The sequence below is a fragment of the Pelophylax lessonae genome (genome assembly GCF_965119305.1).
Source record: "Pelophylax lessonae genome assembly, chromosome: 12".
Taxonomy (NCBI): Eukaryota; Metazoa; Chordata; class Amphibia; order Anura; family Ranidae; genus Pelophylax; species Pelophylax lessonae.
This window is the reverse complement of record NC_138779.1, coordinates 13,232,579-13,246,493: the sequence shown is the minus strand read 5'-3', so window position 1 is coordinate 13,246,493 and position 13,915 is coordinate 13,232,579. Positions and strand designations below refer to the sequence as shown.

The 13,915-nt window shown below is 46.5% G+C and overlaps 1 protein-coding gene across 1 annotated transcript in view; it reads right to left on the bottom strand.

Moving 5' to 3' along the window:
* ESPN (espin) overlaps window positions 1-13,915 on the bottom strand; it is a gene marked incomplete at its 3' end in the record, with an annotated part of 223,278 nt that overhangs the window by 36,922 nt on the left and 172,441 nt on the right. Inside the window, exons 5-6 of the mRNA XM_082273297.1 lie at window positions 12,134-12,295; window positions 370-562 (exon numbers count right to left, since the gene is read on the bottom strand). Of these exons, the coding sequence (XP_082129423.1) occupies window positions 370-562; window positions 12,134-12,295 (355 nt within the window). The remainder of the gene's footprint in view (window positions 1-369; window positions 563-12,133; window positions 12,296-13,915) is intronic.

The window sequence follows — 13,915 nt, the reverse complement described above, 5'->3', positions numbered from 1 at the left end:
TCAGTACAGCCCTTGTATTATTTCTGCTCACGTATGTACTACACAAGCTGGACATGAAGGAGATTTATAGAAATAGAACTGCAGTTTTTCATCAACAATATGAATACAGAAAAAGGCTGAGCCAAAGAATCCCAAAACCTTTCTAAAACCTCTGATGTTCTGGATCAAATTTAAAAACCAGGATGGATGTAAAGTTTAAGCCATGGTTGAGTCTCATAGGTTTCAACGTTCCACTTGGGTCTTTGGGACCCTTTACAGGGACCTTTAGCAGTATTTGCTGCTTGATACATGTTACTTCCATAAGCCACCCCAAGTGGACCTGTCTGACTCAGCATGAGTATACGCTAAACAGAGGACTCATATACTCACTTCCAGTAGAGTTGGATGAGCGTCGTTGCATGGAGCAGGAGACTGAAGCTTCTGTTGGCAGCGGAGGAGGGGGTGGTGGGTAACACAGGTTGCCTGGAAGAGGAGGAGGAATTGGGGGAGGCGGAACATTTCCTGCAGGCGTCTTGTCTGCAGTACTACCATTAGGGACGCTCTCGTTTGACAGAAGAGAACCCTTGAAAAGAAAAGATTATGAATGTCAAATTTTTTAAAGGAAGCCATGAGTTTCATTCATTTCTTTTTTAGTCTAAATATTTACAATGTCAATGTGTTTTTAAAAAATATCTCTTTTTTTTGACAAACATTTTACACAGGTGCCTCCATGACACTATTTTCAAAGCATGCCCTGTGATAGTGAGGACTGATGAACCCCAAACTGAATGACGAGAATGGGGGAGTGGTACTGAGCACCTCGCCAACCTCATTTTCTCCAAAAATCGCAAAAAACGTTCAGATTTAAATTCCATGTCTAGTTGGGCAGCCAGAGAAGATGACCTATTGGACAAACTACAGACCTGCTTAAGACACATTTTACAAAAAGCATACAAGCTACAATGTATGCAGGACATCATAAACCTTTACTAGCCAAGGGTCTTCAAAAGACTTCTAATAAGACCCTGTTATAAGTGGTTGGGTTGTGAACAGTCTGAAATTTATGAGCCCGGCACTTTGACCTAGAACTGAACTTTCATACATCTTAAATCTTCAACATAGTTACATAGTAGTTGAGGTTGAATAAAGACAATAGTCCATCCAGTTCAACCTGTGTAGGCGCGCGTGGCCCTAATCATCTCTCATACCCCTTAATGTTCTGATCCTTGAGATGTACGTCTAAGAGTAAGTAGCCATACTTCCCACAGAAACCACCTCTTGTGGTAGAGAATTCCACACTCTTGTAGCCCTAACAGTAAGGAACCCCCTGCGTTGCCTGAGGTCAAAACGCTTCTCCTCTAATCGCATTGTATGTCCTCGAGTCCTCATACAATCCTTGCGACTGAATAGCTTTTTTTCTATGCTGAGATCACCATTGAGGTATTTATAAATTGCTATCGTGTCCCCTCTCAGGCGTCTCTTCTCCAGGGAGAATAAATCAAGCGATTGCAGACGCTCTTCATAATTAAGGTCCTCCAATCCCCTAATTAGTTTAGTTGCCCTTCTCTGGACTCTCTCCAGCTCCAACACATCCCTCCTGAGGACTGGCGACCAGAACTGGACAGAGTACTCCAGATGCGGTCAGACCAGAGTTTTATAAAGTGGAAGGATTATAGTCTTCTCTCTGGAATACATCCCTTTCTTTATGCATGCTAATATTCTGCCGGCTTTGGCAGCTGCCGCTTGACATTGCATGCTATTGCTTAGTCTATCCTCTACCAAGACTCCCAGATCTTTCTCCATTTTTGATTCCCCCCAAAGGTTCCCCCCCTAAAGTGTATTGTGCTTTTATGTTTTTAGTCCCCAAGTGCAAAAACTTACATTTCTCCACATTAAACCTCATTTGCCATGTCGTTGCCCACTCTGTTATTTTGTTCAGGTCAGTCTGTAGGATATCTGCCTCATGCTGTGCAGTTATTGCCCTGCCCAATTTTGCGAAACCCTTCAACTAAATCTTCAACTAACTCACATTCCATCATTTCTAATGGAGTTACCTTCGTAAGAGGTGTCTACACTGAGGGCGGCTTCACACTGCCCCAATGCAGTTTTTATGCGGGTTAGGTGCACTTTCCCATAGACTTCTACGATGTCTTGCAGTTTTGGTGCAGTTTTAGAAAGCGCACCAAGGATGCAGTATGCAGGAGTTTTGGTGCGGTTTCTAAAACAGCAGCAAAATCGCAAGACTTCGTAGAACTCTATGGGAAAGGACAGCTAAGCTGCACAAAAACTGTGGATTAGCTGTGCTTTAGCAGTGTGAAGCTGCTGTAACAACATACCAATTAGTTATGGCACTCTTCCACTGCAAGTACCGGCTCGGCTCTACTCGGCCCTGCTTGGCCCAGTTTGCTTTTCCACTGCTGGTACCGCATGGTACGGTGTTGGAACGGTTCGGTACGGTACGGTATAGGTTTGCTTTTCCACTAAAAGTAGTACTAAAGTTAAGTGGGTGGGATAACAACGGGGTGGGTGGGATTCTCTGACCAATCAGTGGCTAGAAGTGACTGCATGCAAAGGATTGTGGGATATGGTACCAGTTTGGTACCTGTTGGAACCACAATCGAGTAGGTACTGTTTTTTCAGAGCCGTACCGTACCGTACCGTTCGGTTCCATGCAGTGGAAAAGCAAACCTATACCGTACCGTACCGAACCGTTCCGACCCGTTCCGACACTATACCATGCGGTACCAGCAGTGGAAAAGCACAAAAGCGTGCCGAACCGTTCGGTTCCATGCAGTGGAAAAGCGCCATTAGACACCAAACACACCTAATTTACATGGTCCAGAAGACATTAGTCCTCCTAAATTTTAGGACCTAAAAGAACCATACATAAATACATATCATATTTGGTATCTAACACATTGTAATTTTATTCTGGTAAATATTCATATGGTTGCTGGAATGTGAAACCTTGCCATACAGAAATGCAGATGTACCCAGGATAGTTGGCACTAGGGGGGTGTACACTGGAGCATTATAAAAACGCTCCAGCAAACCCCATAGACCCATGAATTCAGTGGCATTAGATCTGGAACCCTGTCTAGGGTGAAAAAAAGCAATTTTGAGCTCTCATTTTTACCACCTAAACTACCAAATATAGTGACATCCACTCTTCTGAGGGAATGAGACTTTTTTGAACATCAGTTTGACTTACTCTGCATTGAACCAAAGACCTGGCAGATGTCAACTAACCAAACTCTTTATTTTACCATTGATTATGTCTGTTTTGTAATAACTTTTTTGTTAATATTTTTTGCACCGTTTTCTTTTCTTTCCATAAAAAAAAGAAAAGAAAAATCATTAAGCTGAATCTCTGAATGCTCCAACCAGAAATTAGGAACTTTGCCCCCTGTGAAGAGCTTCTGTACTGTAAACCGTTACATTCTTGTCTGGGCATGGCAGCGTTCATGGGGGGCTCTGTAATTAACTGGAATTGGCGCCAAGAGTACAAGTTCCCACCCACTCCTGTCCATCTAGAACACTGCCCCCCCATGCTGAGGCCGCACCCTCTGCCATCTTGTGCCCCACTCCATGCCAGAGGCGTCCACATGACATTTACGGCCATTGACCTTTACATCTTCAAAGGAAGGAATGTCCACACATAAAAGTTGTTTTTTTGCATTTCACTGATGGAGTTCGGGAAATGACATTAACATACCTACAGTCAGGTCCATAAATATTGGGACATCAACACAATTCTAATCTTTTTGGCTCTATACACCACCACAATGGATTTGAAATGAAACAAACAAGATGTGCTTTAACTGCAGACTTTCAGCTTTAATTTGAGGGTATTTACATCCAAATCAGGTGAACGGTGTAGGAATTACAACAGTTTGTATTTGTGCCTCCCACTTTTTAAGGGACCAAAAGTAACGGGACAATTGGCTGCTCAGCTGTTCCATGGCCAGGTGTGTATTATTCCCTCATTATCCCATTTACAAGAAGCAGATAAAAGGTCCAGAGTTCATTTCAAGGGTGCTATTTGTATTTGGAATCTGTTGCTGTCAACTCTCAATATGAGATCCAAAGAGTGGTCACTATCAGTGAAGCAAGCCATCATTAGGCTGAAAAAACAAAACAAACCCATCAGAGAGATAGCAAAAACTTTAGGTGTGGCCAAATCAACTGTTTGGAACATCCTTAAAAAGAAAGAACGCACCGGTGAGCTCAGCAACACCAAAAGACCCGGAAGACCACGGAAAACAACTGTGGTGGATGGCCGAAGAATTCTTTCCCTGGTGAAGAAAACACCCTTCACAACAGTTGGCCAGATCAAGAACCCTCTCCAGGAGGTAGGTGTATGTGTGTCAAAGTCACCAGAGTGAATACAGAGGGTTCACCACAAGATGTAAACCATTGGTGAGCCTCAAAAACAGGAAGGCCAGATTGGAGTTTGCCAAACAACATCTAAAAAAGCCTTCACAGTTCTGGAACAACATCCTATGGACAGATGAGACCAAGATCAACTTGTACCAGAGTGGTGGGAAGAGAAGAGTATGGAGAAGGAAAGGAACTGCTCATGATCCAAAGCATACCACCTCATCAGTGAAGCATGGTGGTGGTAGTGTCATGGCGTGGGCATGTATGGCTGCCAATGGAACTGGTTCTCTGGTATTTATTGATGATGTGACTGCTGACAAAAGCAGCAGGATGAATTCTGAAGTGTTTCGGGCAATATTATCTGCTCATATTCAGCCAAATGCTTCAGAACTCATTGGACGGCGCTTCATAGTGCAGATGGAAGCATACTGCGAAAGCAACCAAAGAGTTTTTTAAGGGAAAGAAGTGGAATGTTTTGCAATGGCCAAGTCAATCACCTGACCTGAATCCGATTGAGCATGCATTTCACTTGCTGAACACAAAACTGAATGGAAAATGCACCAAGAACAAGCAGGAACTGAAGACAGTTGCAGTAGAGGCCTGGCAGAGCATCACCAGGGATGAAACCCAGCGTCTGGTGATGTCTATGCGTTCCAGACTTCAGGCTGTAATTGATTGTAAAGGATTTACAACCAAGTATTAAAAAGTGAAAGTTTGATTTATGATTGTTAATCTGTCCCATTACTTTTGGTCCCTTAAAAAGTAGGAGGCACATATACAAACTGTTGTAATTCCTACACCGTTCACCTGATTTGGATGTAAATACCCTCAAATTAAAGCTGAAAGTCTGCAGTTAAAGCACATCTTGATTGTTTCATTTCAAATCCATTGTGGTGGTGTATAGAGCCAAAAAGATTAGAATTGTGTCCATGTCCCAATATTTATGGACCTGACTGTGCATTCCAGAGTCACTTAACATTACACAGTCAATCATATTTGGTGGATGGTCCGCAGTAATCACAAATGAAAGCATATGCAGCACCTTGGCAGCCATATATTATTTACAGTCTCCCCCTCACCTAGTGTCATTAGTACTCTCAGGGCTTTTTTTTCTCAGAGAATAAGTGCAGGTACTTCCTATTCCAAGTAACCCCTTGCTTTCACCCCCTACCCACCCCAGAGTACTATACCTTGGTTCCACCCCCTACCTACCTCTCAGCATCGCCATTTTTAAAGAATAAAGAACCAAGTATAATTTTGTGGTGCTAAGTAATTTGCTAATGAAAACATGAAAAAGAGTAAAAAAGATCCCCTGCAGCCAGCAACAATAGACCCCCCTGCAAAAATAGACCCCCACCAGCAACAATATATCTCCTAGCAGCCAGCATCAGGAGACCCTTCTCTCAACAGAAGATCCCTCCAAGCAACAACTGCAACTCCCAGCAACAAAACCCCCACCAGCAACAATAGACCCCCTGAAACAATAGATCCCCATCAGCAACAATAGATCACCAAGTAGCCATTATCAAGAGACCCTTCAGTACACCCCATCATGCCAATACATGCATTCAGTGCTGGAGGTGCCAGAACTGCGTTCCCCCACGTTCCTGCTAAAAAAATGCCCTGGGTACTCGCAGAACTGTGCTCTCCGTAGTCTCCTCTTTCCTAGGTACACCTCCCCTCCAGGGAAGAAGCCTCACTCAGGGAACTCTTGGCCTGGCATAAAAGGCCTTTTGCAATCCACCCTAACCTCCACCTCCATAAGGGACAAAGTCTACAGCCGGCTCTCCCTGTGTGCAAGTCTACTCCTCCCAGCCTCCGGTTCTATGCAGGGCCTACATAGATGGAGTGTTTAGCTTCCATGCCCCCAATTATGTGTGTGTGTGCTCCTCCCTTCCTGACTTGTATGTGACTGCTGACTCACCCATGACATCACTGCAGGAGGGCTCTACCTAAAAGGTGCCTAGCACCTGATGACACTGTCTGATGTAACCAGACACTACTGTATTTGGGTACAGAGCCACCTAGGGGCAAAGTAGCTAACTGCACCTGCCTACAAGCGAGTGATAGACATTGTTTATGGCTCATGTACACAAGATGCAGTAAGCAGCTTAATAAAAAAATAAAGAAAAGTGCTGAAAACACATTGCAAATGCATGTAAACGCACAGTGAATATGGGGATTGTGGTGTAAATGAGCCCTTCAAGTGTTACTAAACCTAGGAGCTTGCAGTCACTACATCTGCTCTCCCACAGTATACAGAACATGGAAATGCAATCATTTTAGTAAATATAAAAGGCTAAATACTTTTTCTCATCAGCAGTATATAGCAGTCTTGTGACTTCTATTAGTTTCTGGTTAAAGCTTGTAGGAGGAGTTTTCATACTGCATTGGGATACAGGACCCCTGACTCTCTGTCCGGACAGTGCTGTTTTGGCCCTGTGCTGATCATATGTACCCTCCCAAGGCAAAAAAAAAGAAGCCGGCTCTCGTTCTGGGACAACGTCATAGGACGGCGCTCAGTTAAGCTGAAATCTCGGCAAAGAGCCGTGGCTCATTACCCATGTGATTAGCTGCGTCCAATCATAGCCAATCACATGTATACAAGGAAGTGCCGTTTATTGGCTTTTCCTCTCTCACACTGACAGTGTGGGGTGAGGAGAGATGGTAAGCGGCATCTCCTCGCAGGGAATACATATAAAGGTAATCAGGACACGGATTACAATGGAGACCCAACAGTGCCCATCAGTGATGCCACTCTGTGCCCATCAATGACCCCAGTCTGTGCACATAAGTGCCGCCTATCAGGTTCGAAGGACCGGTTGGAGATCACATTCTGGAGATTACATCCTGGTCAAGGAGACCATCAAAGCTTCCTTTGATCCTATTGCCTTACGGTAAGGAGGATCAATACCGTCTGGTGAGTGGGGATTTAAGGAGGATCAATACCATCTGGTGAGTGGGGATTTAAGGAGGATCAATACCATCTGGTGAGTGGGGATTTAAGGAGGATCAATACCATCTGGTGAGTGAGGATTTAAGGAGGATCAATACCATCTGGTGAGTGGGGATTTAAGGAGGATCAATACCATCTGGTGAGTGGGGATTTAAGGAGGATCAATACCATCTGGTGAGTGGGGATTTAAGGAGGATCAATACCATCTGGTGAGTGGGGATTTAAGGAGGATCAATACCATCTGGTGAGTGGGGATTTTTTACACTCACTGTCCACGCAGGATGTCACCTTTTCTTTGTTTAAAGCTATCACTTTTTTTGTGATCTATCAAAGCAGGAGGAGTGAGCCTTTGGAGGACACGGAGGACTTTTTTTGGGACTGTTTTAATTGGATATTAGTGTGCACTGAGGTTAGACACAAATTCCCTCTATATGTTTTTTGTTTCACTAGCATATGTATAGATATTCACTTATGTTATATTGATGGGGCCATTTGTTTTGATTCTTGCACATTTTTTTAGAGCAAGTTCTGTTGCCTGCATAGAGTATAACACTCTTGCGGATTTTATAACATTATCTAACCTGTAGGGTTACAACAGCAGCCGCTAATTTATTTATTTGTTTGTTTGTTGGTTTTACAATATTTTTCACTATCATTAGTGTCACATGCTGTGTTTTCTCGTTCTCCCAGGAAGTGTGCATCTACACCCCTCACATTTTTGTAAATATTTTATTCTATCTTTTCTACTAACAGAACGGCGATCTGGCTTCTTTACAAAGGCTGACCGCTGTTCTGCCTTTCTCCCGAAAGATCAGCGGGTGCCAGCGGACATCGAGTCTGTCGGTTCCACTGACTGGCTCCCGCTGTGTCCAATCTCAGCGGGAGTGGGCTCCTGGCAGTGCATGTGTAAGCCCCAGACCTGGAACTAGAAATCACTTACAGATACGTAATTTCGCCCAGGAGGGCCGCTCTGTCATAGCATATATGCGTGGGGCGGTCCGGAAAGGGTTAATCTCCAGGATCTCCGGCCACGGAACTCCAGACAGTCTCCCGCCCAAGGGCCAATCCAGGGGGGAGGAGCAACCGGGCAATTGATCTCCCCGACAAAATATTAAAGACTCTCCCTCCTGCTCTGGGATGGCGGGTCGGTAAATCCAGATTGCAGGTTCCCGACCCGCCATCCCCGAGCATCACTGTAAATAACAGAGCCGGAGTCGAGGCTTCCTGTATAGCACCTATTCCTGTCACAGGAGGAGTGATACCGAATGCACTCCGCCTGTGACAGGAGGCGGTGCTATACAGGAAGCATCGACTCTGCTTCCTCCAGCGTGGCTCCTGTTTCATGCTGATCATGCTCAGGAATGGTGGGTCGGGAACCCACCAACAGTACCCGGCAGCAGTAACAGCCAGCAATACCCAGCAGCAGTAGCAGCCAGCAATACCCGCCAGCAGTAGCAGCCAGCAATACCCAGCAGCAGTAACAGCCAGCAATACCCACGAGCAGTAACCACCAGCAGTAACCACCAGCATTACCCGCCAGCAGTAACTGCCAGCAGTACCTACCAACACTACCCACCATCATTACCCAACAGCAGTACCCACTAGCAGTAATCGCCAGCATTACCCACCAGCAGTAACCGCCAGAAGTATCCGCCTGCAGTAACCACCAGCATTACCCACCAGCAGTACCCACCAACACTACCCACCAACACTACCCACCAGCAGTACCCACCAGTAGTACTCGCCAACAGTAACCGCCAGCAGTACCCACCAGCAGTACCCACCAGCAGTAACCGCCAGCAGTAACCACCAACACAACCCACCAGCAGTAACCACCAGCAGTAACGGCCAGCATTACCCACCAGCAGTACCCACCAGCAGTAACGGCCAGCATTACCCACCAGCACAACCCACCAGCAGTAACCACCAGCAGTAACCGCCAGCATTACCCACCAGCAGTAACTGCCAGCATTACCCACCAGCAGTAACCACCAGCATTGCCCACCAGCAGTAACGGCCAGCATTACCCACCAGCAGTAACCACCAGCATTGCCCACCAGCAGTAACCACCAGCATTGCCCACCAACAGTAACGGCCAGCAGTACCCGCCAGCAGTAACGGCCAGCAGTCTGCAAAATAAGTAGAAAAGGTATGTGCATTAGCGTGTGTAAATTGTAGCAAAAGGTTTTTTAATAACCAGTTGTCTTTTTTCCTAATATGTCATGTCCATGTTCATACATTTTCCAAATTTTCCACATTTTGTCATGTTACATCCAAAAACGTAAATTTATTTTATTGGGATTAAGGTGTACTTTTATGAACGGTGAATTTTTTTCTCTGTTGGCTTCTCTACAGTTCTCCGGGGAAAATGATCACATCTGGCACCCTTTTTATGAATCGGAGAACTTCAGTTCGCCCAGGGTGATCAGAGGAGAACGGTTTTCTCGGAGATCTGTGTAGAAGTGAATGGGGCGTCTGTAATCTCGTGAGACAAAGCGAGATTACAGTAGTATGAAAATCCCTGGCGCGCTTTAACAAGCAGTGATAAATTATCACTGCTGAGTACACGAGGTTAATAAATAATAGTCCCCTTACATAAATATATATATATATATATATATATATATATATATATATATACACACTGAATACACACACACATACATTGTATATATATATATATATATATATATATACACATTAAATATATATCTACATGTATGTGTGTATATATATACATGTATATATATACATAAATATGGCAGGGGGGACATGATTACTGTGTTGGGGGGTCTGAACGAGGAAGAAGGAAGTTGATAATCTTCCTTTTTTCCCCGATTCTGTCTTCACTCCCCGCTTCACAAGCTCCAGGCTGGTGAACCCGGGAGTGTGAATTCTGGCACAGATCGCCAGTGAAGTGCGGGGATCGCAGCTTCATAGCCTGGCTGTTTCTGTGTCTGTCAATGACAGATTCCCGTGTGAAGAGATGATCAGCGAAGAACATGTTCTCCCCCGATCATTTCTGTTTCATAAACTGAGAATGATCGGAAATAAGCTGTGATCAGCAGGATCACTGCTCATCTCCGTTTCATAAAAGGACACCTATATGTGTTAGACCGACACAAAGTGGCACATAATTGTGAAGTGGAAGGAAAATGATAAATGATACAAATAAATCTGTGAAAGGTGTGGCTGCATTTGTATTCAACCCCCCGGAGTAAATACCTTGTAGAACCGCCTTTCCCTGCAATTACAGCTGCAAGTCTTTTTGGGGATGTCTCTACCAGCTTTGCACATCTAGAGAGGACATTTCTGCCCATTCTTCTTTGTAGAATATCTCAAGCTCTGTCAGATTGGATGGAGAGCGTCTGTGAACAGCAATTTTCAAGTCTTGCCACAGATTCTCAATGTGATTTAGGTCTGGACTGTCACTGGGCCATTCTAACACATGAATATGCTTAGATGTAAACCATTCCATTGTAGCTCTGGTTGGATGTTTCGGGTCGTTGTCCTGCTGGAAGGTGAACCTCCGCCCCAGTCTCAAGTCTTTTGTAGACTCTAACAGGTTTTCTTCTAAGATTGCCCTGTATTTGGCTCCATCCGCATTCTCATCAATTCTGAGCAGCTTCCCTGTCCCTGCTGAAGAAAAGCATCCCCAAAACATGATTCTGCCACCACCATGTTTCACAGTGGGGATGGTGTGTTCCGGGTGATGTGCAGTGTTAGTTTTCCCCCACACATAGTGTTTTGCTTTTAGGCCAAAATGTCCAATTTTGGTCTCATCTGAGCAGAGCTCCTTCTTCCACATGTTTGCTGTGTCCCCCACATGGCTTCTCCCAAACTGCAAACAGGACTTCTTATGGCTTTCTTCCACCAATGGCTTTCTTCTTCTCACTCTTCCATAAAGGGCAGATTTGTGGAGCGCACGACTAATAGTTGTCCTGTGGACAGATTGTCTCACCTGAGCTGTAGATCTCTGCAGCTCCTCCAGAGTTCCCATGGGCCTCTTGGCTGCTTCTCTGATGAATGCTCTCCTTGCCCGGCCGGCCAGTTAAGGACAGGCATCTCCAAACTACGGCCCTCCAGCTGTTGCGGGACTACACATCCCATGAGGCACTGTAAAACTCTGATTATCACAGACATGACTAGGCATGATGGGAGTTGTAGTTCCTGAACAACTGGAGGGTCATAGTTTGATGGTCATGTCTTGGTAGGGTTTCAGTTGGGCCATACACTTTCCATTTTCCCATGATGGATTGAACAGCGCTCCGTGAGATGGTCAAAGCTTGGGAGATTTTTTTATAACCTAACCCTGCTTTATACTTCTCCACAACTTTATTCCTGACCTGTCTGGTGTGTTCCTTGGCCTTCATGATGCTGTTTGTTCACTAAGGTTCTCTAACAAACCTCTGAGGTCTTCACAGAACAGCTGTATTTATAATACAGTAAATTACACACAGGTGGACTCTATTTACTAATTAGGTGACTTCTGAAGGCAATTGCTGCCACTAGATTTTAGTAAGGGGTATCAGAGTAATGGGGGGGGGGGGGTGAATACCAATGCACGCCACAATTTTCATATATTTAGTTGTAAAAAATATTAAAAACCATTTATCATTTTCCTTCCACTTCACAATTATGTGCCACTTTGTGTCGGTCTATCACATAAAATCCCAATAAATACATTTATGTTTTTGGTTGTAACATGACAAGATGTGGACAATTTCAAGGGGTATGAATACTTTTGCAAGGCACTGTGAGGAATCAATGGTTGATGATACTGGTTGGGATTGGCTTATATTCAGTGACCCCGCCTACCTCCTCGCTGTGTGCCATCTTCCTGCCCTCCGGAGACTCTACGGAGTTCTGTCCCAGGTATTTGTAGTAATCCCCAGTGCTGGGCTGCTTATTGAAGTTCCTTGACTTTCGGCAGGAGTCGGCCCTTCGTAGCCCCTCGGGACTGCTTTCTCGCGATGTCAACTGCAAACAGACAAACAAGGCTCAGCGTGAGAGACTGCAGATCATGTCAAGTATCAGCGACAACTACAGTGATTGACAGCTTCCACAGGGATCGCTAAGTGGAATCAATGTGACCACAATAATGTTTGCACTCATAGTTTTCCTTTAGCCCCCCCCCCCCCTCACAAAGTATCACAAATACCTGTTGATCCTGCCAGTGAAGTCCACCTAAAGCAGCTTCCTGTGATGGGGTGACAACAATGCTGCACTGCTTCTAAATGCAAAGCAGAGTTGTCATTCTCATGTAGGTGGTGTCTGCTTGCACTAGAGTGAAAGGAAAAGATGTAGGGCGGTGTGCAGGGCTGCTGCTTGACTATTTTGCACCCTAGGCAAGACTAAAAAACACCTTGCCCAAAAAGCCGCACGCCCAGCCCAGCGGTGGGGGAGGGGGCGCTAGTCTTGCTTAAGGCATGGGTGATTTCAGCAGTGTCAGAGCAGACTCACCGGGGCAGGATGATTTTGCCTACGTCTGGAGACCTGATGGTGCCCGACTCCCCCGCTGTGCCCGCCTCATCCGGCTCCCCAGTGTCCCCTCCCCACTGTCGTCCTCTGCCTCCCCAGCTATGCCCGCCTTCTCACGCTCCCCAGTGTCCCCTCCCCACCGTCCTCCTCTGCCTCCCAAGCTGTGCCCACCTTGTCCGCCTCCCCCGTGTCCCCTCTCCACTGTCCTCCTCTGCTTCACCAGCTGTGTCCACCTTGTCCGGCTCCCCAGTGTCATTTTCCCACTGTCCTCCTCTGCCTTTCCAGCTGTGCCCGCCTTGTCTGGCTCCCCAGTGTCCCCTTTACACTGTCCTCCTCTGTCTCTCCAGCTGTGCCCATCTTGTCCGTCTCCCCAGTGTCCCCTCCCCACTGTTGTCCCCTGCCTTTTCAGCTGTGCCCATCTTGTCCGTCTCCCCAGTGTCCCCTCCCCACTGTTGTCCCCTGCCTTTTCATCTGTGTCCGCCTTGTCTGACTCCCCAGTGTCCCCTTTACACTGTCCTCCTCTGTCTCTCCAGCTGTGCCCATCTTGTCCGTCTCCCCAGTGTCCCCTTCACACTGTCCTCCTCTGTCTCTCCAGCTGTGCCCGTCTTGTCCGTCTCCCCAGTGTCCCCTCCCCACTGTTGTCCCCTGCCTTTTCAGCTGTGCCCGTCTTGTCCGTCTCGCCAGTGTCCCCTTACCACTGTCCTCCTCTGGGGAGCCGGACAAGGCAGGCACAGCTGGGGAGGGGCAGTGTCTCCTTCCCACTGTCCTCCTCTGCCTCCCCAGCTGTGCTCGCCTTGTCTGGCTCCACAGTGTCCCCCCTACTGTCATCCTCTGCCCCTCCGGCTGTGTCCGCCTCGTCCGGCTCCCCAGTGTCCTCTCCCCACTGTCCTCCTTTTCCTCCCCAGCTGTGCCTGTCTCGTTCGGCTCTCCAGATGTCACCCTCCTCACAGGCTGAGCTACTGCGACCTCCTCTAAAACAGCCATGACGGATGTCCTCCACGGCTGCTGCTTTCTCTGGAGAATCAGTCAGCGCCCCAGCCCTTCTTTAGCCCCTCATGTTCCCCCGGCCAGGTTTGTGGGGAAGTCAGCGGCCGTGGTTGCGCCCCCTAGGCAGCAGTG